Raw genomic sequence first — 23,379 nt, 5'->3', positions numbered from 1 at the left:
ATTCTGGAAAGATACCCAGATGGGCTTACTAAACTTTTAGAAGCCGTTTAGGGTGCCTAATAATCACTAAAAGTACATTTTATTTTAAATTGGTACATATTTTCAAGTAAATATTTTGAAGCAACATTGCTTAATTATGAATAAAGATAGTACAACATTTTAATAAATGTAAATGCAGAAATGTTTTGATGGTGAAATGTTTGCATTGGAAGAGGGGTAGTCTTATACGGCGAGTATAGCCCAAACCCTATATTTTAACAGGAAAAGTCGGTGGTCGTCTTATACGCCCAGTCGTCTCATACGCCGGAAAATACGGTATTTGGTTTATCAAAGAATAATGACTTTTGAAGCATAAAATAAAGTTTTGGACTCAGGGAAGCTTTAAAATCCCATCTGATGATGAACTTGAATCACTTACGAATTTAGAAAAATCATATCAGAGTTAAAAAAAAAATTAACAACACAGCTAAAAACATACCATCATTTAATAAATGCATATTGCCATTTATCTTCCCAAGTCTAGAATTTGTGCTGATTTTATGGGTCTATATTTTAAAAAGATGTGCCTACATAGAGGGCATCCCAGGTTGACTATCTGTACTCAGAAGACAAACAAATCCAGGCCCAGTGAATGAATTTCACAACATCGGAAGCTGGACTGAAAAAGGTGAAGGGAAAAAAAAAACACCTGAAAGAAGATAATAGGCGACACTCTTATATATTCTGTACACTTATGCAATTTTTATAAAAATATATCCATGAATCTTTTTGAGAGCTACAGAGAAATGTAAAATTCAAGAAGGTAGCACTTCAGTGAAGGATTGCAGATCACTTTTCATATCACTTGATAAGTATTGCAAATCACTATTGTAAATGATGCATTTTCCTCCATAAATTGTATATGATTAAGGAGTGTATGCATTAGGTTTGATTCGGAATAGATACTGCCCAGCTACAAATAAGGCCTTTCAAATCAGATATGAAAACTATAATCAGAATATTATTTTTTGTTTTTTTCTGTTCTATTGTGCTTTATATAATTCAGATTTGAAACATACACAACAGCTTTAGAAGATAGTTTTATAAATCTTGTACAAGTGACAATTGAGTGAAAATGGGACATATTATCATAGCATAGGCCTAAAATAGAAAATTATGTGAATTTATAGAAAGTGCAATATAATACACTCTTAATGGATCTTTCTCTGGCAGTTTCAGTAAATAATTCTGTTAGCTATTTGAGAATTGCATCTGATATAGAATTTACGTCATAAGTATTAAATGCACAATCAATATAGAGTTCTAGATTCTTCACACTGTATCTCAATGATCAAAAGGGTCCTAGGCAGAGAAGATTGTTATACAATGTGCAATTTCATATCAATTAGCAGATTGAACCAAATTATTTCTGCCTTTTGAACTTGCAGTGAATTTTTTACAGTGTAAAACTGAGATGTATAACTTGGAGCTTATATTAATACCTGAAATTCTTATTAATGCTGGACATTCTTCTTTTATTTATGTATGTATGGGTTGGTGGATAGGTATACACACACACACACACACACACACACACACACACACACAGAGAGAGAGAGTGTCAAACTGGCAGGCCAGATGTGTCACACACAGGCCATGCCCACCCAGCTCCATGAATAGGAAAAATGTCACGAAACGTTACGTGACAGCAACGTGATGCTGTGAGTCTATAGCACACCTATGCTATAGAGCCAGCCATGACCCCTAAATGACTCCACAGGGATCCAAAAGTATAAAATCCACCCACTCTCAACTCCATTTTGGTCAGCTGTCCCAGAACTGCATGCTGTGTATGTGTGTTGTTTCTGTTCACCAATAAACAGAAACTTTCTTTCCAGTCAGCCTCCATTTTATTCCTGGCTTGGAACTGGAACTGGATTTTTCTTCTAACAATACATACTCACAAATACATATGTGTGTAATGTTATTTTTAACTTTTTTTTCTTTTAAAAAAAGTTTAATGTCATCACTAACAGTGTAGCACCAAAAAATTCAGCTGTTTGCCGGACCAATAGTAGTAGTGATAATATCACTACTTCGGTCCTTCGGGAGTAGGGTGGTATACAAATTCAATAAAATAAAATAAATAAATAAATCACCACTGTGGCAGTGGTGGGTTGCTCCTGGTTCGGCCTGGTTCAGCCGAGCCGGTAGTGGTGACGATGTGACGTCACCGAACCGGTTCTCTTTGTTTGGGAGCTGGGCCCTCCTGCATGCCCCCATGTTATTCCTACCTTTATTTCTTCTTTTTTAGCCCAGCTGATAGGCACAGAAGTGTGGATTGCTGCATCTCAGCTGGGCAGAAACCTAACGCACGTGCGAGCTTTGTTTGCACGCACGCAATGATTGCGAGCAAAGCGTGTGCACGAAGAGAACTGGTGGTAACGCTGGTTGGAACCCACCACTGGAGTGTGGGTACTACTTTTTGATAATTACAAAACCTATTTTGAATGGGTCAATGTCTACATATATTGATAATGCTAAAACAGGTACGTTTGATTTACATTAACGGCAATTCACACAGTTCTGCAAATCCTTCAAATACTTTGGAATTGAGAGAACATTTAAAGCACATTTTTGATATATATTTTTTAAACAAAAGTCTTTTTCCAGGGTTTTGTGGCTGCATTGAATCTGCTCCTAATTCCCAAAGAAGTATTTTCTCCTACTGCATGTTAAAGCTTTCCTTTTAGAGAAAATTTGTACAGCTTGTCAGTGAAATTGGCTTTCAGCAATTTGTACTGTATTAACAAGCAGCAAAGGAAGCAACATTTTCTTCTCTTCAAGGCAAGCAAGAGAAGCAAGAGAAATTAGGAGCAATTGATTTCACCATGGCCTGCAATAGCAGGTTTTCTTGAGAATGCTCAGAATAGGGCTTTGTATGAGCTGATCAGATGCTATATATAAGTGTCTACTTCTAGACACCTGTATCTTTGTAATTGCAAACCCACTGTTCCTAACCCCACTGATATTTTGTTTGTGCAATTCTGAAATGACCAGAAATCATACTCCTTTCTTTCTCACCCAATAATTTATTTTGATTATCTGTCAGAAACTTGGCTATGGAGGTGGCAAACTACTTATGTAGTAGGCTATGGACTTATTTGAACCATTCAGGCAGAAGCTTTAGTATTTTCAATTGAAAGAGCTCAAGAAACAGTAGATCTGGATATACAAATAGAATAGAACAGAACAGAATTCTTTATTGGCCAAGTGTGATTGTACACACAAGGAATTTGTCTTGGTGCATATGCTCTCAGTGTACATAAAAGATACATTCATCACATAAGGTACAACACTTAATGATATATAAAACTGTTCAGAACACTCCAGCTTAAGGGGAATCTGGAAGTTGGAGAGCTGAGTAGGGAAAGAGATTCAACTTGTCATTGAGTGCGAGATGCCTTCTTTGACAAACTATGATTTTCAAAAGGTCTTCTCATATTCATTGAATATCTGGAAGCTCTTGCTTTTTATGGCTTTCTTAATGAATAAAAAAGTAACATTTAAAGAAATTAATTGAATAATTATGTTTTGTTTGTATTATATAGTATGATCACCTTATATGAGGCATTTATACGTGTTGTTCTGTTCCAGCCTTGATCATAATTAGTGCTTGGTTTATATTATTTTGATTGTAAATTTACCTCTTAGCCAGTTGCTATTGTCTGCTTCCTTCTCATAGAATTTCTTACTTCAGCGGTTTACATGAGTTCCTGAAATTAAATCAAGTAACTTTCTTTTATAGCTAAATTATGCAGAAATGAGACTTAGCCAGTTGGAAAACTGTCACTGTGAGAAGACTTGCCAAGTAAATGGAATCATCTACCGAGACAAAGACTCATGGGTAGAAGATGATCACTGCAGAAATTGCACATGTAAAGTAAGACACTTCTAACTTATCTATGAGGATAAAGCAACTTATTACAATTTGATATCGGTTCGTGGGTAGATCATATAAATTCAGTAGTAACCTTCACAAAAAGCAATATGTAGGTCTCAATTAGTGTGGTTAATGAATCTTATGAAATGCTTGCATTATTTGAATTCACACTATTCAAAGTTATATTTCTATGGGAAAGAAGTTGATTGGTTCCACTCGATAGAAGTAGGTGAGGAAAAAAATTAAACATAAATTTCTATATGCATAATAATGAAAGATTACAGTAAAGGATAAAAAATACATATAATTTAAATTTACAAGAAAGGAAAGGAAGTTATAGAAAGGAAAAAAAAATGTATTGTAGATTCAGACATTCCAACATCTCATCCTATTTTAGTGTTGCTATAACCACGTTTTATATCATTCAGTGATGTCAAATTTTTGCTCTGATGTATTAAGGATCCTCTTCTTACAATAACAGAATTTTGGGTGCATTAAGTGCAACTTGGTACCAATTTACAATTTTGTACTAAATGGAATATCATACCACGTTACAGGTAGTCTTCCACTTATGATGCTTAACAACCATTCAAAGTTATAATGGACCTCAGAGCTACTTATAAACCATTTTCAAAGTTAAAACTCCTTCCCCCCAAGAAACACAGTCAAGTGATCTCAGCTTGGGCACTTGGCAACCAGGTCACCTTTATGGCCATTTGCAGCATCTCATAGTCACAGGACAGTGGTTTGTAATTTTTTTTTGCCAGTTTCTAGCATTCACTTCTAGGTGCCAGCTATTGAGGAAAATGGATTCGCTTAAATATTGTGCTCAGTGACCGTGGCATTTGCTTAATGACTGCAGTGTTTGCACTGCAAAAAAGTCTAGCCATGATGCCTTGATTTATAAATGAAATTATTTATTATTGTAATTCTGGGTTTAGTTATGGTCATAAATTAAGAACTACCAATATTAATTTCACACTAATTGTGACCTACCTGTGTAACATAAAGAAGAAAACAAAAAGTTTACTACTTAAATTATATTAGAAGGATTTATACATTTCAGAGTTTTCAGTGCACAGTTAAATGGCCTCTTTGTGATCACGGGAAAAAGAAACATTAATATTATGCTTAAGTTGTAATGTACACGATAGAAATATATATATTATGTTGCTAGTATTTATCATTTTGAATACCAGAGGAACTGAATTAGTACGAAAATCTTGCCTGGTTGAAATTATTTGATAAGTATCAGAAAAAAAAAGTCTTGTTTGCTCAAGAAAATAGAAACACTTTCATTAAAATGTTGAAGATGATTGACAGAGAATGTGAAAGGTGTTATTTATGTGTTTGAGAAATAGGATTCTTTTTTTTTTTTTTTGGTTGCCGTACTTAGGCAATGGCTGGGGTTGGGGGAGTGGGTTAAAATATTTTTTTTCCCCAGAAATATAGTAGTGTTTCACATTGATAGGGGTTAGATAAGATTCTGCACACTGAAGAATGACATCTAATGCTGCCTGGATACTGCTAATTATAACATTTCATACATTCACTATTGCATTTATCTGCTCTTGGTTTAGAATGGAGTAATAGAATGCCGACGAATGGCCTGCCCACTATTGAATTGTTCTTCTGATGGCCTTCCAGTCCATATAACTGGCCAGTGTTGCAAAGTATGCAAATGTAAGTAAAGATCTCTCCTCTTTCTGTTCTAGAATTGTATGCATATATGTATATGTATGCTCAGTTCATGAGCTTCTCGTTGCAAAATTTAGGCTAAAATTGAAGAAAGTAGGGAAAAGCACTAGGCCACTCAGGTATGAACTAAATCATATCCCTGGTGAATATACAGTAGAGGTGACAAATAGATTTAAGGAATTAGATCTGATAGGCAGAGTGCCTGAAGAACTATGGAAGGAGGTTCCCAACATTGTACAAAAGGTAGCAACTAAAACCATCCCAAAGAAAAAGAAATTCAAGAAAGCAAAATGTCTGTTTGAATTAGAGATAAAATTGCCAACATACGCTGAATCATGGAGAAAACTAGGGAGTTCCAGAAAAACATCTATTTCTGCTTCATTGACTATGCTAAAGCCTTTGATTGTGTGGATCACAACAAATTAAAGAGATGGGAGTACCAGACCATCATATTTGTCTCTTGAGAAACCTTTATGCGGGTCAAGAAGCAACAGTGAGAACTGGACATGGAACCACTGATTGGTTCAAAATTGAGAAAGGAGTTCGGCAAGGCTGTATATTGTCGCCTTGCCTATTTAACTTATATGCAGAGCACATCATGAGAAAGGCGGGGATAGATGAATCACAAGTTGGAATTAAGATCGCGGGAGAAATATCAACAATTTCAGATATGCAGATGATACCACTGTAATAGCAGAAAGTGAAGAGGAACTAGAGCCTCTTGATGCGGGTGAAGGAGGCGAGTGCAAAAGTTGATTTGAAACTCAACATTAAGAAAACTAAGATCATGGCATTCAGCCCTCTCAATTCCTGGCAAATAGATGGGGGAGAAATGGAGCTAGTGATAGACTTCATTTTCTTGGGCTCCAAGATCACTGCAGATGGGGACTACAGCCAAGAAATTAAAAGATGCTTGCTCCTAGGGAGGAAAGCTATGGCAAATCTAGACAGCATACTAAAAAGCAGAGACAATACCTTGTCAACAAAAGTCAAGGCTATGGTTTTCCCAGTTGCAATGTATGGCTGTGAAAGTTGGACCATAAGGAAGGCTGAGCACCAAAGAATTGAGGCCTTTGAACTATGGTGCTGGAGAAGACTCCTGCGAGTCCTTTGGACTACAAGGTGATCAATGCTGGGAACGATTGAGGGCAAAAGAAGGGGATGGCAGAGAATGAGGTGGCTGGATGGAGTCACTGAAGCAGTCGGCATGAGCCTAAATGGACTCCGGGGGATGGTAGAAGATAGGAAGGCCTGGAGGAACATTGTCCATAGGGTCACAATGGATCAGACACAACTTCGTGACTAATAACAACAGCAGTGCACATGTATATATGTGTAAAAATGTTATATATAATGGTACCTTTGTACTCAACTCCTTTGAAACTCATCAAATTTGGTACTTGACCCATTTTGACATGAACATTTTGTCCTGGTACACATTATTGTTTGGTACTCAACACACAAGCTTGTGACTACCAACCACATTTGTTGACCCCAAACCACACTTGTTGACCCCAGTCACACTTGTTGGTGTCAGCTGCCTTGTGACTCATTACATTATTCCCTATGGGAAAAATTGTTTGTTACTCATCATTTTTGTACTCATCATTCCTCCTGGAATCAATTAATGATGAATATCAAGGTACCACTGTATATGGGAAACTAAGGTGGGACTAGAACTTACAGTTCTGAATTAGAGATTACAGTTCTAGTCCCCAATTTTTAGCCTGATTAATATAGGCTAGAAATATTAATTAAGGCATTTTAGGGAAAATTATTAGGATCTGGTAATACGAACCTGAAAGCAACTTTTATTTTGCTTTTGTAATCATATATTCAGGTATCTTCTATACTGACTTGCCAGATGGTGGCAAGATGGTATCTTTAAAAGGCCATCTATTATAGTTAACTGGTTAAGAGAGACTACCCTGTTTCCCTGAAAATAAGACCCAACCAGAAAATAAGCCCTAGCATGATTTTTCAGGATGCTCATAATATAAGCCCTCCCCCAAAATAAGCCCCAATTAAGATTTTCAGGCAGACAGATTCATTTAGTACTATATTTTCCCCCAAATAAGACCTAACCAGAAAATAAGCCCTAATGCATCTTTTGGAGCAAAAATTAATATAAGACCCGGTCTTATTTTCGGGAAGACATGGTATATTGCATGAGCTTACATGAAAAAGTATTTGTGTAAAAAACAGAATATTCCAGAGAAAGTTTTGCATGTGGAGTGTCCCTGTTTCTTTTCAGAAACTGTAGAAAGTTAAAGACATCAAATTGTAAACAAATACAAAAGATAAAAAAAAAGAGAGATGGAGAATAATCTTATATCATATATTTACTATAGATATCCCAAGAATGAAGTAAAAGAGCTTAATCATTCATTTTGCAAAGGTCATTGTCCAAGATAAGCAGCAATGCTTACAGAGAATCAGAATATACCATTACTGTTCATAAACATTTTAAATTCAATTCCAGATATTTCCAGTGGAATCATGTTCTGTCATTCTCCTCTGGAAGTTTGGACTAATGAATCTCAATAAGTCTATATCTCAAGAACCATCATGAGTAGCTAGTTTTAGAAAATACCAGGGTTTGCTGCAGAGGTGGGTTTCAGCAGGTTCTGAAAAATAAGAAAAAGTAGCAGAAATTTTGAGTAGTTCAGAGAACTGGTAGTAAAAATTTGACTGGCCCCACCCCCATCTATTCTCTGCCTCCCAAATCCCAGCTGATCAGGAGGAAATGGGGATTTTGCAGTAACCTTCCCCTGGAGTGGGGTGGGAATGGAGGTTTTACTGCATCCTTCCCCTGCTATGCCCACCAAGCCACACCCACCAAGCCATGCCATGTCCACTAAGCCACACCCACAGAACCGGTAGTAAAAAAATTTGAAACCCACCACTGATTTGCTGTAATACTAATCTACAATTTATAGAATTTTAAATAGCCTGGTAATTTTTTTTAAAGGTTTCTGAGTGCTGTAATCTGAATTTAAGGCATATTTTCTCTCCTGCACAGTTCTCCTATTCAACAATGAAATTACTTTATTTACTCCTTGAGAGAATCTAATAATAGAAGAGTTTGCAAGATAATTTCTACAATCTCAGAAAAGAGGCACCAAAGTTCTATCTTCTACATTGATAGATACTATATTTGGATTGTTAATATAGCAGAAAGCATGAAAGGAAAATATGCTTTGTGACTTATAGTGAGACTTGTAGTGAAATAGAAAAATAGAACTCCACTTAATGACTAATATCACACAACAAATTAAAACCATTGCTTGCTTTAGTCATAGTTTATTGAATGAACCAGAACTGAGTGGGTTTACATAATTATAATTGGTTGTGTATTGGTTCATACAACTCTCTAAATCAAAACCAACTTCTTTCAAGACTAATGTTAATTTGGGCACATAGTGCTAGTCATTAACCTTATCCATTGTGCTAATTCTCTATAGATTGATTTCTCTGCAAAAAAATAAATAAAAATCTGACTGTTTACAGAGTTTCTTTCTTTCTTTCTGGTTTGTTTTGAATTCTGGAAGATAAACTCTCAAATGAGAAAGTGAAAACACCCACTCCTTCCACACACGCATCAAATAACAATCTTGTGTATTCGGGGATGGAGATTTGTGAGACATCTGCAATAAATGCATTACCTTAACATATAGATACAGGTAATCCTCGATTTATGACCACAATTGAGCCCAACATTTTTGTTGCTAAGCGAGACATTTGTTAAGTGAATATAACAACTTGTCACAGTTGTTAAGTGAATCACTGCAGTTGTTAAGTTAGTCACATGGTTGTTATGTGAATCTGGCTTTTCCCATTGACTTTGCTTGTCACATGGTGATCACATGACCCTGGAACCAGGGGTGAAATGCTCCTGGTTTGAACCGGATCGCCCGATCCGGTAGTGATGGTGGCGGGTGGTTTGGAGAACCGGTAGCAAAAATCCCTGCACCACTCCCATGCCCAGCGGAGCTGCACAATCATCAGAGGCTGTTTTTTTTTTACTTTTAAAAGCATTTTTTCTACAAACCCTCCGGCCAAAAAAATGCTTTTAAAAGTAAAAAAAAAAAAAAGCCTCTGATGATCGCGCGGCTCAGCTAGGATCGTCAGAGGCTTCTAAAAGCATTTTTTTCTGCAACCCCTTCATCTGAAGAGATTATAGGAAAAAAAAAATGCCTTTAAAAGCCTCTGGCAATCCCAGCTAACTTACCTGATCATCAGAGGCTTCTGAAAGCATTTTTTTCTGCAACCTCTTAAGATTGTAGAAAAAATGCTTTTAAAAGTAATTAAAAAAAAGTTGGCCATGCCCACCCAGTCACATTACCACCCCCACCACCAAGCCACGCCCACAGAACCGGTAGTAACAAATTTTAGATTTCACCCCTGCCTGGAACACAGCAGCCATCATAAATATGGGTCAGTTGCCAAGTGTCTGAAATTTGATCGTGTGACCATGAGGATTCTGTTATGGTCATAAGTGTGAAAAACAGTCATAAGTCACTTTTTTTAGTACCGTTGTAACTTTAAAAGGTCACTAAATGAACTGTTGTAAGTCAAGGACTACCTGTATTTATTGCCATCACATTACTTATACTTCGATAGAATATCTGCTGCTGGTTCTATATATCTCCAGTAACTAATTATCCTGCATAGGCACAAGTCAGGCAGATACCCATTGGCTGATGTGATTCTTATTCATCTTGTGTAGTATGGATTTATCATTGTTAAACATCTGGCACTGTATTTCTTCTAGTTCTTATAATTACTTGGAACAATTTGAGTAATTATCAGTTGTATTTCCAAATAGAGGAGAAAATAAAAGAAACAATATTTTGGGCAGTATATTGTGCCCAAATAGTACACAGGACAGTGGTATATATTTTGTAATGCATTTATAAAAGTTCCAATCATAAACTGAGGTTGTAAAACAGGTGATGATAATAAAAATAGAGATCTTACAGAATATTGCTCTTTGTTGCGAGCATGCTATGAGATAAGCCTTAGCAATTGTAGAGAGTATTTAGGGAGCCTTTAGGAATCTAAGAGAGGTAAATAAGAAGATGAACATTTTCTATAAAATTCCTAGTTCTTTTTTCTCCCCTCCCCCCATCTTCTTTTTGAGTACCACATCAGAATTTATCCCTATCTAGGAGGATGACATTTCATAAATTGTGAAAGGCAATCCTTATACTACTTCCCCTATTGATTGCTTCTCCTCCTTTCTTTATTATATTTTGACCCCTTTTACAACCCTGTATTACCAACTCGTGAAGCATTGTTTAATTACTAGGCTTTTAAAAACATCTTCCCATTCATTTCTTGCTGAAGAAATTTTCCTTGGATACTTCTTTATGCTCAAATTACACTAGCTTGTGTCTTTGTTTCTTTTATCCCCTGTGACAGAATTGTCCTCTCACTATTGAGTCGCTATTTGTCTTGAAATGGCCTCTTTGATCTACATCAATCATGATTTGGGGCAGACTGGTCAACTGAGAAGTCACTTTCTTTCATTTGTTCTCTAGACATTCTATTGTTTAGGTTATGGTCTTTGGACATCAGAGGCAATGCACTTGATTGGTGTAAATCCATTTATCTTCTCATTCGTTTGTAGTATTGCATGGTGAAATTTAGTTCCGGCAATATCATATCATAAGGATATACTTTATTTATTCTTTGAATTCTTCCCATAGATGAGTGGTGTGATTTACCTAGTGGTGAAGACTCTTGCTTCCCATTCAGATAGTTGAGAGTTCAATCGTAGGTAGCGGCACATGTTTCTCTCCTAGGGCACAAAGAAAAAATATCTGCTGCGAACTCTTGTGTGGTGTCAGGAAGGGTATCCGGCCTGTAAATGCTCAGCTCCATCCAGTCACTCCATCTCTATTCTGAATTAAAGGTCATAAAAAGGGGCTTTCTTATTCTTCCCATAGATGTCCTGATTCTTGACATTGACCAGTTTGAATAATTATCAGTTGTATTTCCAAATAGAGAGGAAAACAAAAGAAACAACATTTTGGGCAGCAACAGTATCTAATGATATTGACATCTTTGTTTTTTGTGGCCCCTCATGGCAAGGCATGGTAGTAGAAGGCCAATGGTAGATCATGAAGCTGAATTGTCATTTTTCAGCTTGCATGAATTTCCTATTCTGTGCAGAGTCCTGGAGTGCCCCAGTTTCCTGTTCCAAAAGCCTTGGAGCTGAGGATAGCTGAATCCCTGCCTATTTAATGATTTTAATGATTTGGGTTCCTAATGTTCACATGATGAATATTTCTAGAATCTGGAAAGTACTGATGGAAGAATATGCAACATTGTTGGTTCACACCTTGGTTGTCTCATATTATTTACAGTCTTCTTTTAGGTGTTCTTGGTTGCTCTCTACCCCCTTGATCTGAGTCAAGAAGAGCATTCTTTGAGCTGTTCTGGATTGTCTGTGTCTGTGTTTCTCAATCTTGAAAGCTATAAGTTGGGTAGACTAAGTTGCTAACTAGGGAGTTGAAGTCCACACAGCTTTACAGCTGCTGAGGTTGAGAAACTGTTCTGTTATTTTCAAGTTTTACTATATCGTAGGACTTTTCATTGGCTCCTTTTTCAACCCTATTGGCAGTGTTTAAATTTATAGCCCTCCACAGTATCATTCTGCCCAGTGGTGGGTTGCTTCCAGTTCGCACTGGTTCGCAAGAACCGGTAGTAAAAATTTGTAGTAGTTTGGAGAACCGGTAATAACATTGGCTGGCCACGCCCCCAAACCGGTCCCTGGCCCGGTTGCTGCTGGCTTACCCTGCCCACCTCATCAGAAGCTTTTTTTTTTTACTTTTAAAAGCATTTTGTCTATTTATTTATTTATTTATTGGTTCGATTTATATGCCGCCCTTCTCCAGAGACTCAGGGCGGCTTACAATGCGTTAAGCAATAGCCTTCATACTTTTGTATATACCTGCTTAGTAGGGTTTTCAGTCCCCCCTAAGCGGTGTTCATTTTTATACAAAGTCAGCTTATTGCCCCCACAATCTGGCTCCTCATTTTACCTACCTTGGAAGGATGGAAGGCTGAGTCAACCTTGAGCCGGTGAGATTTGATCCGCTGATCTGCTGAACTAGCAGTCAGCTGAAGTAGCCGCAGTACTGCACCCTAATCACTGCGCCATCTCGGTCTACAACTCTTTGGCTGAAAAAATGCTTTTAAAAATAAAAAAAAAACCTCTGATGATCGTGCGGCTCAGCTGGGGTTGACAGAGGCTTTTTAAAGCATTTTTTCTACAACCTCTTGTAGGTTGTAGGAAGAGGTTGTAGGAAAAAAAATACCTTTAAAAGTCTCTGGCGATCCCAGCTGAGTTGTCTGATCATCAGAGGCTTCTAAAAGCATTTTAGAAGAGGTTGTAGGAAAAAAAATGCCTTTAAAAGCGTCTGGCGATCCCAGCTGAGTTGCCTGATTGCCAGAGGCTTTTAAAAGCATTTTTTTCTACAACTTCTTAAGGTTGTAGAAAAAAATGCTTTTAAAAGAAAAAAAAAAAAGTTGGCCACGCCCACCAAGTCACATTACCCCCCACCAAGCTATGCCCATAAAAAAGCCACGCCCACAGAACCGGTAGTAAAAAATTTTAGAACCCACCCCTGATTCTGCCCTTGTTTCAATGGACAAGCTGTTCTTTATATTTATCCAAATAGGGCAATGATGACTAACCTTTTTGAGACCGAGTGCCCAAAGCATGTGCGTTTGTGCGTGATCACACTCACATGCACCCGATCCCCCAAAATGCAATGTGTGCGCAAGCCACGTGCATGTGCCCCATCCCTGCACATGACCATGTAGCCCCCACATGCTCCCTGCCCCCTGTGCCCCACCCCATGCATGTGTATGTCCCCGCATGCATCTTGCCCCCCACACATGCATGTGTGTGTCCCCTACAATGCCCTCCACAGTTCCCCCCCTCCCTCCACATATACATGGCAGAGACCTGAAGACCAGCTGGCCAGTGGGAGGCGCACATGCATGCGTGGCAGATCTGAACTAGGGCGACGACTCACATGCCCACAAAAAGGATGCTGTGTGCCACTTCTGGCATGCGTGCCATAGGTTCGCCATCATGGGAATAGGGTCTTCTTTGGTTCTTGGCTCCAGGATCATAATGTCAAGTTCCAGGCCTTTAGAGACTTGGCCTCACTGCTTTAGTATCAGCTGTCTTCCCTTCTTGATCGCTGAGAAAATGTGGTGGCCTTTAAAAAAGTTTTAGGGATGTTTTTATTTGATTAATGGGCTACTGAAGGATGAGATTGCTATATCCTATTCTTATTTATCTGACAGCTTTAGGTTAACATTTGTTTTCAATTATGATCAATGAATATACATTAAGCCCTACCCCAGGATGTTGCTTTAAATCTATAGTTCTTGTACAGGTTGTTTTAGCATTAGCTCATTTGTTTTGTCATGTTGGGAGGGTTGCACAAATTAGTATCATATAGGTGTGTGGGGGTGGTGGTCAGATGGGGATTAAGTGTATTTGTTTTTAAAATATACACCTGTTCTTTCTTATAATGGGAGATAAAACAATGACAGTGTAGGTTTTGTATGTGTCTAGCTTTTCTTTCTTTTTTTTGTTTGCAGTCCCATTACTTATTTCATGAAGTGAATTCTCACGTACATTCACACAATTTAAATTATGCAAACAGAGTAAATGCTGAAGCAACCCCTTTCTCTTTTATGTCAGGGAAAGGTGATTTGACTTGAAGGCAAGAATCACACCTTCAAATTGAATCTTTGAATCAATACATGGTGTCTAATTGAATTGGGTACCTTCAAACTGGCTCAAAGAGATTAGAAGACTGGAGAGAACTGGGAGAGTTTTAAGGATGGTTTCCGCATATAACTAATGTGAGGAGCTGATGAGTTGCATATAAGTGTTTCTCATACTGACATAAGTTTTATCACCCCTGAAAACTCTGCCTGTTCTTTTTTGCCTGTGCCCTATTCTCCTAATAGAATAGGTTTAGACAGGTTCATTTGAAAGGAAGGAAAAAATGAGTGGGACAGAGCCCCTCAGATTAATTCTATCTACTATTTCTTATCTTTTACCTGTTTTCAAGTCTATACCTTCTTATTGTATGCTCTCCTTTTGTTTCTTTCTGCTGCTTACCTGTTTTGAGTGAGTCTTAATTATGAATTGGTCTAATTACATGGAAGCTCAAATACTTTGGTCACCAAATGAGAAGAGAGGACTCATTGGAAAAGACTCTGATGCTGGGAAAGACTGAAGGCAAATGGAGAAGGGGACAGGAAGGAATCAAATTGTTAGACAGTGTCATCAACACAATGAACATGGGCAAACTCCGGGAGACAATGGAAGACAAGGGGCATGGCATGCTATGGTCCATGGGGTTGCAAAGAGTCAGAAAGGACTTAGCGACTGAGCAATAACAACATCAACAATTAAAGTAGTGGCCAAAATTATGGAAACCTTTTGGGAAAAATATATTTTTGAGGTTTGATGGCTAATAACACCACCTTTTTTTGGAGTAGTATCATAAAATTATATATCAATGGAAAGATAATTTTTGATAGACTAATTTGCATAATACAAACTGCTTCTTTATATCATTGTGTTACACACAAACCAGACTTCTTTAAAAAATGCAGAAAAGCACAACGATCCATGGCAACAAATTTACCAGTTCAAAAAAAGCAAGCAATCAGCACATTCCGAGAACCTACCTTTTAAAGAACTTTTGAAAATGTTTATTTTTTTTTCAATGGGTGTCGGATACTTTTTGCATTAGTAAGCACATTTTCTAGTTAGCCAAGTGGGAGGTTGCTGTATAAGCTTTCTTCACGTCTGTCGTAGAAGAAGTGCAAGGGAAATGTTTCAGAATGAATTGTACAGAACCCTTGACAGTATCCATTTGAGCATTTGCTGGGCTAATCTCTTTCTTTCTTTTATTCTGTTCCTAATATTGTGATGTTCGTTGTTACTTTCATCCATTCCTGAAAAAAAGAAAAGAAAAGAAATGTAGCTACAAGCATATTGATGTTTTTTTCCATTAAAGCCTATGGGCATGGCCAGCTGGCCGGAAGTTTGACAGCCCTGCCTTAAAAGGTCCTCTCATTAACAGATACCTGGAATTAGAGGCCTGCACATAAAGCAGAACTGTATCCTAAATGGTTACAAATAAATCATTATTTTTGCAATCAGCAGCCTATAAAAGTTTAGATAACTTATTTCAACTATTCATTTTCAAAAAGTGGCACAGATGCTAAATTTGGCAAGTAATGCTGAACCTATTTATTTGGCAGACAAGTAAATTCCACTTGAAATTGGTGGAATTTTTCCCCTTCCCAGGGAGGAATTCAAAGACTTTCTGTTTATATATGGAATATCTCTTTTTAGGATACTCCATACATCCATATAACTTTGTTTTTCTGGTAGTGGCTGATACAGGTCTGATGGCTATGTCTATGGAAGATGCTTCTATTTAACTGCGAATAGTTCTGAAGTTTCTCCTTTAGTATTTAGAGCTAATCGGAATCCATATATTAGGACCCATTGCTCATCATTCTACTTAGTTATTTCTGCATCATCGCCCGTTTTTCACATTCTATTTAATTCTTTCATACAAGCATGTTTTAACACAAATGTAAATCCTGCAGAATGTCATTGCCATGAGTAATTCTATTAATAAATTGAATTCAATATCTGTTCCGGACCTGCTTTTACTTCAGGTCACTAAGTAGCTAGTTTGTCACTGTGAGTGGTAAAATGTTTCAAGATAATAATGTTTGTAATGAATTTACTATTGCAGTCAAAATAAACAAGAACAATTAATGCTGATTGCGACTGAAAGCAAAGTGACGACATCATATTTACTTAAGCAATATTGTTTCTATTAAAGTGCATAATTTATATGCTTTTAGGATTAAATAATGTCTGTGTTTTTTTTTAAATTTTAGCAAAATGCATCTATGGGGATAAAGTGTTGGCAGAAGGTCAGAAGATTGTAATCAAGAACTGCAGAGAATGTCGTGTAAGTTTTTTTTTTAAAAAATATTTGCAGCAATCCTATGCATTACATTTCCCCATTCAAGTTTCTTCAGAATAAACATGCATGTCATTGTGTAATAAATACTTACAAGTTTTAAGTAATGCACAAACTTTGTAAGTAGCAACAGCATGTGAAAATATTCATGAGTCCTTGGGTGGAAAAAGTACACAGGCCCATCATACAGTATGTGTTTTTATGATTTAGGAAGTTGTTTTTATCCTTCCCTACATCAGGAGCATTGACAACAGATTTATTTTTTACACTGCTGTCATCTATATCACTATGTTCATAAACACTCATTCACACATTCCACATCTCTCTTTCCCTTCCTTGAAAAGATTTTTGAGTCTTGTATGCTGGTTTCTGAAAAAATTACTCATCAGTCTATTTTGCCAGGTTTTAATATGTTAGAAACAAAACTGAAGAGGTTTTTAAAAATACGTTGATAGGCTGGTTTCAAAATGATAAGGTGGGGGCAGTGGTGGGCTGCAACCAGTTTAATAACCAATTCTGTGAGGTCTAATGTGCATGCTCGGAGCGTTCAAAATACAGCAATTTGAAGCTCAGCTGCTTACCTTCTACGGCAGGCCCGGTAAGTAGAACAGCGGAGGCACGCAAATCAGCTGAGCCAGAAAGAAGGAAATATAAGACAGGATAGGGTCAGGTGGCCAGGGCCAGCTTATCGGCAGAAGTACCGGTTTGCTAGAACTGGTCTGAACCGGCAGCAGCCCACCACTGTTGGGGCCAACAATCAGGAGACACTAGGAAATGAAATAGTGAAGAATGAATTATGGATCCTGAAGATGTTACCTAGCCTGGTAACAAAACGTTTGGAAACCAACCCACAAGCTCGGAGAACAAACCTTCACCCTCACACTAGGAAATAATAGAACTACAGGCTAGACTGGGAAATCGGGAGAAAAAAAGAAGGTAAAAGGAAGTTGCAGCCAGCTATTTTGGAGTTACTACTAAGAAAATTAGGTGGAAATCCCTGAAATCTCCAGGAGTTGAGCTTGACTTGAAGAAAACTTTATTATTAAGTAAACTTGAGTTCTTCAACAAGATTCACAAGAGTAGTCATTCTTTGAAAAATTTGCCCACAAATTTGATGAGACAATGTGAAACTCTCAACATGAGATTATATTAGGTTTAGGACTGAAGTATGGGTTGGATTGGTGTATATTCTGTCAAATGGAATTTCCTTTAGGAAAGGAAGTTCTATGGCAGGTGTTCAGGAAGCCCTCACTTTTAAAAAATGGCAGGAAAGGTAGGTTTGTAAATGACCACCTTCTGCTATTCTTTGGCTTCAATGTCTTATTATACAGAAAACATGCTATTTCTTTTAACTTCCATTTATAAAGGTATCTATCATAGTCTTTTTAAAGATCGCAATCTAAAAATAATGGGAGAAAAAGGATTTTAACTGGTGAAAGTAATGGGGAAAACTTTTCATTAGTTGAAAAAAAGGAAGCAAAGCTGCTTAAAATTCATTAAAGCTACCTCCGGTTGCAGAACCGCCAATTTTACTCGGCTATAAAAATTACAGTAACTTAGAAACTAGAGAAAGCTACATTTATCCTCTCTGCTTGATCTCCTTGGATTTGTAATAATGGACACTGCCTTTATCACATATTAGCCCTGAGCAGGTAAGCAATGGAAATGAGCATTCATTTTAATTAAATAACAATTAATGCAACAATTAACCTAAAAATAAGAAAAGAATAAAAAGTCAATTAGAACATTAAGCAGGAAATGAGAGGGAAATAAATGTATTTAGAAACTTTAAATCGAAGAAAGGGTTATGGACCAAATGTGCGCACATGGTTGTGAAAAAAAGTGGCATAGGGCTGAAAAATCAAAGTGGATGTTTAATAAGCAAACAAATTTTAGGAAAGAGTGAAAAACAACAGAAATAAAACAAAAGGCGGTTGTTAAGTAGGAGAAAGTTGATAGATAGATTTAGAAGTTTTAAAATTTCACATGAAACAATAGAAGAAATCAGTGAAAAATGAAAAAAGAAGCTGAAGGAGAGGAAATGAGAAGAAAAGAGGAACTGAGATCAAAGAACAGAGAATCCTAAAGTCAGAAAGGATAATTAGATCTTTGAGCCCAATGTGCTGCTTAGAGAAAGAATTGAAATTAATGTACTATTCATGGATAGTTTTGTAGCATGTGCTTAATACAGCCAATACGGATGATCTCATCACCTTTCTGTGCAAATAGTCCCACCATAAAACTTTCCTAATTGGAAATGTACTTTTTTGTTGTCCCAAAGATGCTTTTTTCAAGAGGCAACTGGACTTTCTGGTTGCCTCTTGGAAAAAAAAAAACACATCTTTGAGACAACCATGACCTGGATGGTTGAGAATCTCCATAGACGTACTTTGTTGTTCTTATTGTTTTTGTTATCTGCCCCATAACCTGAATTCTATTATTTTGTACAATGATATGATGGGGAACAGACCTTGGCCCTTCTTGTGACATCCTTTCAGATACAGGCAGTCTTTGACTTATGACAGTTCATTTAATGACCTTTTGAAGTTATAACAGCACTGAAAAAGTGACTTATGACCATTTTTTACACTTATTTTAAATTTTAATTTGAATTTTAAAAGGGGTATTTTAATTGTTGGGCCAAAATTGTTTAATATGTTTTTAAACTGTTCTTAAATTTTTGTACTCTATGTGGTTACCTTTGGCTGTTCACTGCACTGAGTCCTTCGGGAGAAGGGTGGTATATAAATTTAAATAAATAAATAGATAAATAAATAGATAGATAAATAAATAATAAATAAATAAATAAATAAATAAATAAATAAATAAATAAATTATGACCGTGGCAGCATTCCCCATGGTCACGGAATTTCTATGCAGATACTTGACAGCTGGTTCATATTAGGATGGTTCAGTGTCCCAGGGTCATGTGATCACCTTTTGTGACCTTCTGAGCTTCTATGGGGAAGCTAGATTCACTTAACAACCGTGTTACTAATTTAACAACTGCAGTGATTCACTTAACAAATGTGGCAAGAAAAGTCATAAAATGGGGTAAAATTCACTTAACAAATTTCTCACTTAGCAACATAAAATCTGGGCTCAATTGTAGTCATAAATCGAGGACTACCTGTACTTTAAGATTGCTCTTGTATCTCTGTAAACATCTCTATTAAAACCCAGCGTCTGCAGTTTCTTCATTCCCCTTATTTTGCTGAAGTTTCCACTTCTCTGATCATCCTTGTTTTTCTTTCCTGGATTTTTTCAAATTCATCTGAGTGAATCTTAAAGTATGGTGCCTCGAATTGGACATAAGACTTGAGGTGGAGCGTAGACAGAATCAAATGGAATGGTTGATTCCCACAATTAGGAAAATACAAATCTATAATGCAGACCAAAACTGAACCAACCATTTCTATAAATATAGCACACCGCTATACCCAGTTTGTAATCAAATACTGTCTTAAAATCTTTTTCTTAAGTACTATTACTAGGTATCTCCCCATATTTTATTTTTACTTTCTAAGTGAAAAACTTATTTTCTCAGTTAATCCAATAGGCTTAGAAAAGATTTAACCGGGACAAAGAAAGACTAATATAGTAAGCCAAGCATGACTTTAATCAAAGTGAAATAAATATATTTTTATTTAAGTTACATTTAGAAATAAAGAGATAAAACTTAAAAACGAGTAGTGTTAATTAAGGAGTAGAAAAGAAAGCTCTATTTTTGCTTATGTAGAATAGTTAAAAAATAGTTAAAATGATTAAGAAACTAATCTTAGAATTAAGAAACTAATGTTTTGGAAAACAGTCAATTCTTTCTATATTTTGTGCTTAGATATTGTTTCAGATCTGATCGTTATTATTTAGATGCAAATAATTCAGTTCAATTTGATTTACAACTTGCTAAAACATAGTCCATTCATTTTTTAAAAAACAGGAATCTAGCATGAAGTAAAAGGATACCACCTTCATGTTCATTTACAAGAATCCATTTAGATCCTACCTAACTCATAAAAGTGTCCTTCAATAATAGTAGTAGTAATAATAGTAGTAGTAGTTGTAATACCAGGAGTATTAATATGTGAGTGCAGCAAAATCGCACAAACTGATTACAAAGCTAAACACGACCGAGTTGCTAAATTAATCTACTGGTCATTATGTAAAAAATATGACTTACCTGTATCCAAAAAGTCATGGGAACATAAAGTGGAAAAAGTTATAGAAAATGAGAAGGGGAAGATTTTGTGGGACTTTCGAATACAGACAGATCGTCACTTGGAACACAACACGCCAGATATCACAGTTATCGAAAACCGAAACATACAATTTATTGACATCGCAGTACCAGGAGATGCCAGAAGAAAAATAACTGGAAAAAAATCACGAAATATCACGACCTGGCCATCAAAACTACACGGCTATAGATGAAACATGTCACAGTGATACCCATTGTCATCGGGGCACTTGGTACCATGTCTAAGAATTTTATAAGATACATCAACAAATTGCAGCTTCCTGCAATAACACCAGCGGAGCTGCAAAAAACTGCCTACTTGGAACATCGTACATCTTAAGAAGATACTTGGTTGATACCTAGGACACTGGCAGCAACCCGTATCAACCAGTAGCACAAGTCAATGTTATTTGTGATGCATTTTTGAATGTTCAGTTGACTGAGTTTCATGTTTAATGAATAAAGTTAATAATAATAATAATAATAATAATAATAATAATAATAATAATAATAGTAGTAGTAGTAGTAGTAGTAGTAGTAGTAGTAGTAATACCAGGAGATGCCAGAGTCAAAGAAAAAGAACTGGAAAAAAATCACAAAATTTTGCGACCTGGCCATCGAAACTACACGGCTATAGATGAAACATGTAATAGTGATACCTGTTGTCATTGGGGCACTTGGTACCATGTTCAAGAATTTTACAAAATACATCAAGAAATTGCAGCTTCCTGCAATAACACCAGCGGAACTGCAAAAAACTGTGCTACTCAGAATATAATATATTTTAAGAAGATACTTGGTTGATATCTAGGACACTGGCATTAGTGGCATTAACCCATTAGTACCAGTCACTCATATTTGTGACACATTTTTAAATGTTCAGTTGATTGAGTTTCATGTTTAATGAATAAAAGAGATAATAATAATAATAATAATAATAATAATAATAATAATAGTAATAATAGTAATAATAATAAATTCATACAAAACCATAGGCTAACATTTTGTCTGCAAAGGTGTCCTCTTGATCAGGAAAATAAAAATAAAAGCAATACTAACATCTTGGAGAGCCAGGTATGGTAGTCAGTTTTAGCCATTTGCCATTTGTTCATGTAGTATTTGATAAATGACCATCTGGGCAATTGCTGTGTGATAGTAGTTGCACAAGGCACTCAATATTCCAGATATGTCTACTAGCCCTAAAGGGTTATCTCTTTCTGCACTAACAATGCAGACAGAAATCAATGCCATTTGTAATGACTGTAATAGAATTAATCCATACTATTCTGGATTAGAGCAAATGGTTTTATTGATTTCTAAGTGGAAATGAATAAAGCACCGGAGTGTATTATTTATTTCATTTCATTCTATTTTAAAACACAGCGGAGCTGGATTTTGGACAGCGCATATCCTAGAAAGAGATGCAGTTATAGAGCACTATGTCAGGGGTCTGCAACCTTAAACACTCAAAAAGCCATTTGGACCCGTTTCCCACAGAAAAGAAATCACTGGGAGCGACAAAACCTGGATGGGCATGGCCAATATGATGTCACTTACTCCCACCTAGTCACATGACATCCCCCCCCCAGCCATGTTTACCCAGGTTTTATGTCTGCTGGTGTTTTCTGTGGGAAAGAGGTATCTCTGTCTCTGTCTCTGTCTCTGTCTCTGTCTCTGTCTCTGTCTCTGTCTCTGTCTCTGTCTCTGTCTCTGTCTCTCTCTCTCTCTCTCTCTCTCCTTGTTTCTCCCTCTTTCATCTCCCTTTCTCTCATCTCTCTCTCTCCCTCTCTCTTTCTCTCTCTCTCTCTCAGGCGAGAGTTGGTGGTGGGTTTTTTTGCTGATGTTGTTCTTTCTTCTTCTTTGGGTGCTTTTTATTTTATTTAAATCAAGAGTCATTTCAAGTGCCCAGATAAATGAGGCTCTTTCGTCCCCCTGCTGTGGCTCCTTGTCAGCTGAACCCACCACTGGCTGGCCATGCCCCTTGCCCTTCCCTCCCAGACACTCCTCACCTGGCCTGAGAAAGTAAGAGCGACAGAGGGCAATGGAGACTCACTCCATATTCCAGAGCGGGAGAGAAGCACTCAGTGGTGAAATCCAAATTTTTTTACTACCGGTTCTATGGGCATGGCCTGGTGGGCATGGTGTGGCTTGGTGGGTGTGGCAGGGGAAGGATATTGCAAAATCTCCATTCCCATCCCACTCCAGGGGAAGAATTCTTCAAAATCCCCATTCCTACCACACTCTGGGACCAGCCAGATGTTGTATTTGCCAGTTCTCCAAACTGCTCAAAATTTCCACTACTGGTTTTCCAGAACCTGTCGGAACCTGCTGGATTTCACCGCTGGAAGCACCCTTGTACTTTTTCTGGTCCTTGTTGGTGCTGCACACATGTTGGTCGCTCGTGGAGATGCACAACTTGGTCTCCACCCCGAGACACTTGCTCGGCCTGGCTGCAGCCGACACCCCTACTGTTG

General features: G+C 37.1%; 1 protein-coding gene across 1 annotated transcript in view; it reads left to right on the top strand.

Moving 5' to 3' along the window:
- NELL1 (neural EGFL like 1) overlaps positions 1–23,379 on the top strand; it is a 549,513-nt gene that overhangs the window by 194,749 nt on the left and 331,385 nt on the right. The window contains exons 6-8 of the mRNA XM_070957549.1: positions 3,788–3,922; positions 5,503–5,605; positions 16,583–16,656. Of these exons, the coding sequence (XP_070813650.1) occupies positions 3,788–3,922; positions 5,503–5,605; positions 16,583–16,656 (312 nt within the window). The remainder of the gene's footprint in view (positions 1–3,787; positions 3,923–5,502; positions 5,606–16,582; positions 16,657–23,379) is intronic.

Source organism: Pituophis catenifer, unplaced genomic scaffold (assembly GCF_029215685.1).
Source record: "Pituophis catenifer annectens isolate HBS135680 unplaced genomic scaffold, rPitCat1.0.hap2 SCAF_1, whole genome shotgun sequence".
NCBI classification, from domain to species: Eukaryota; Metazoa; Chordata; class Lepidosauria; order Squamata; family Colubridae; genus Pituophis; species Pituophis catenifer.
This window is presented reverse-complemented; position numbering and strand designations above follow the sequence as displayed.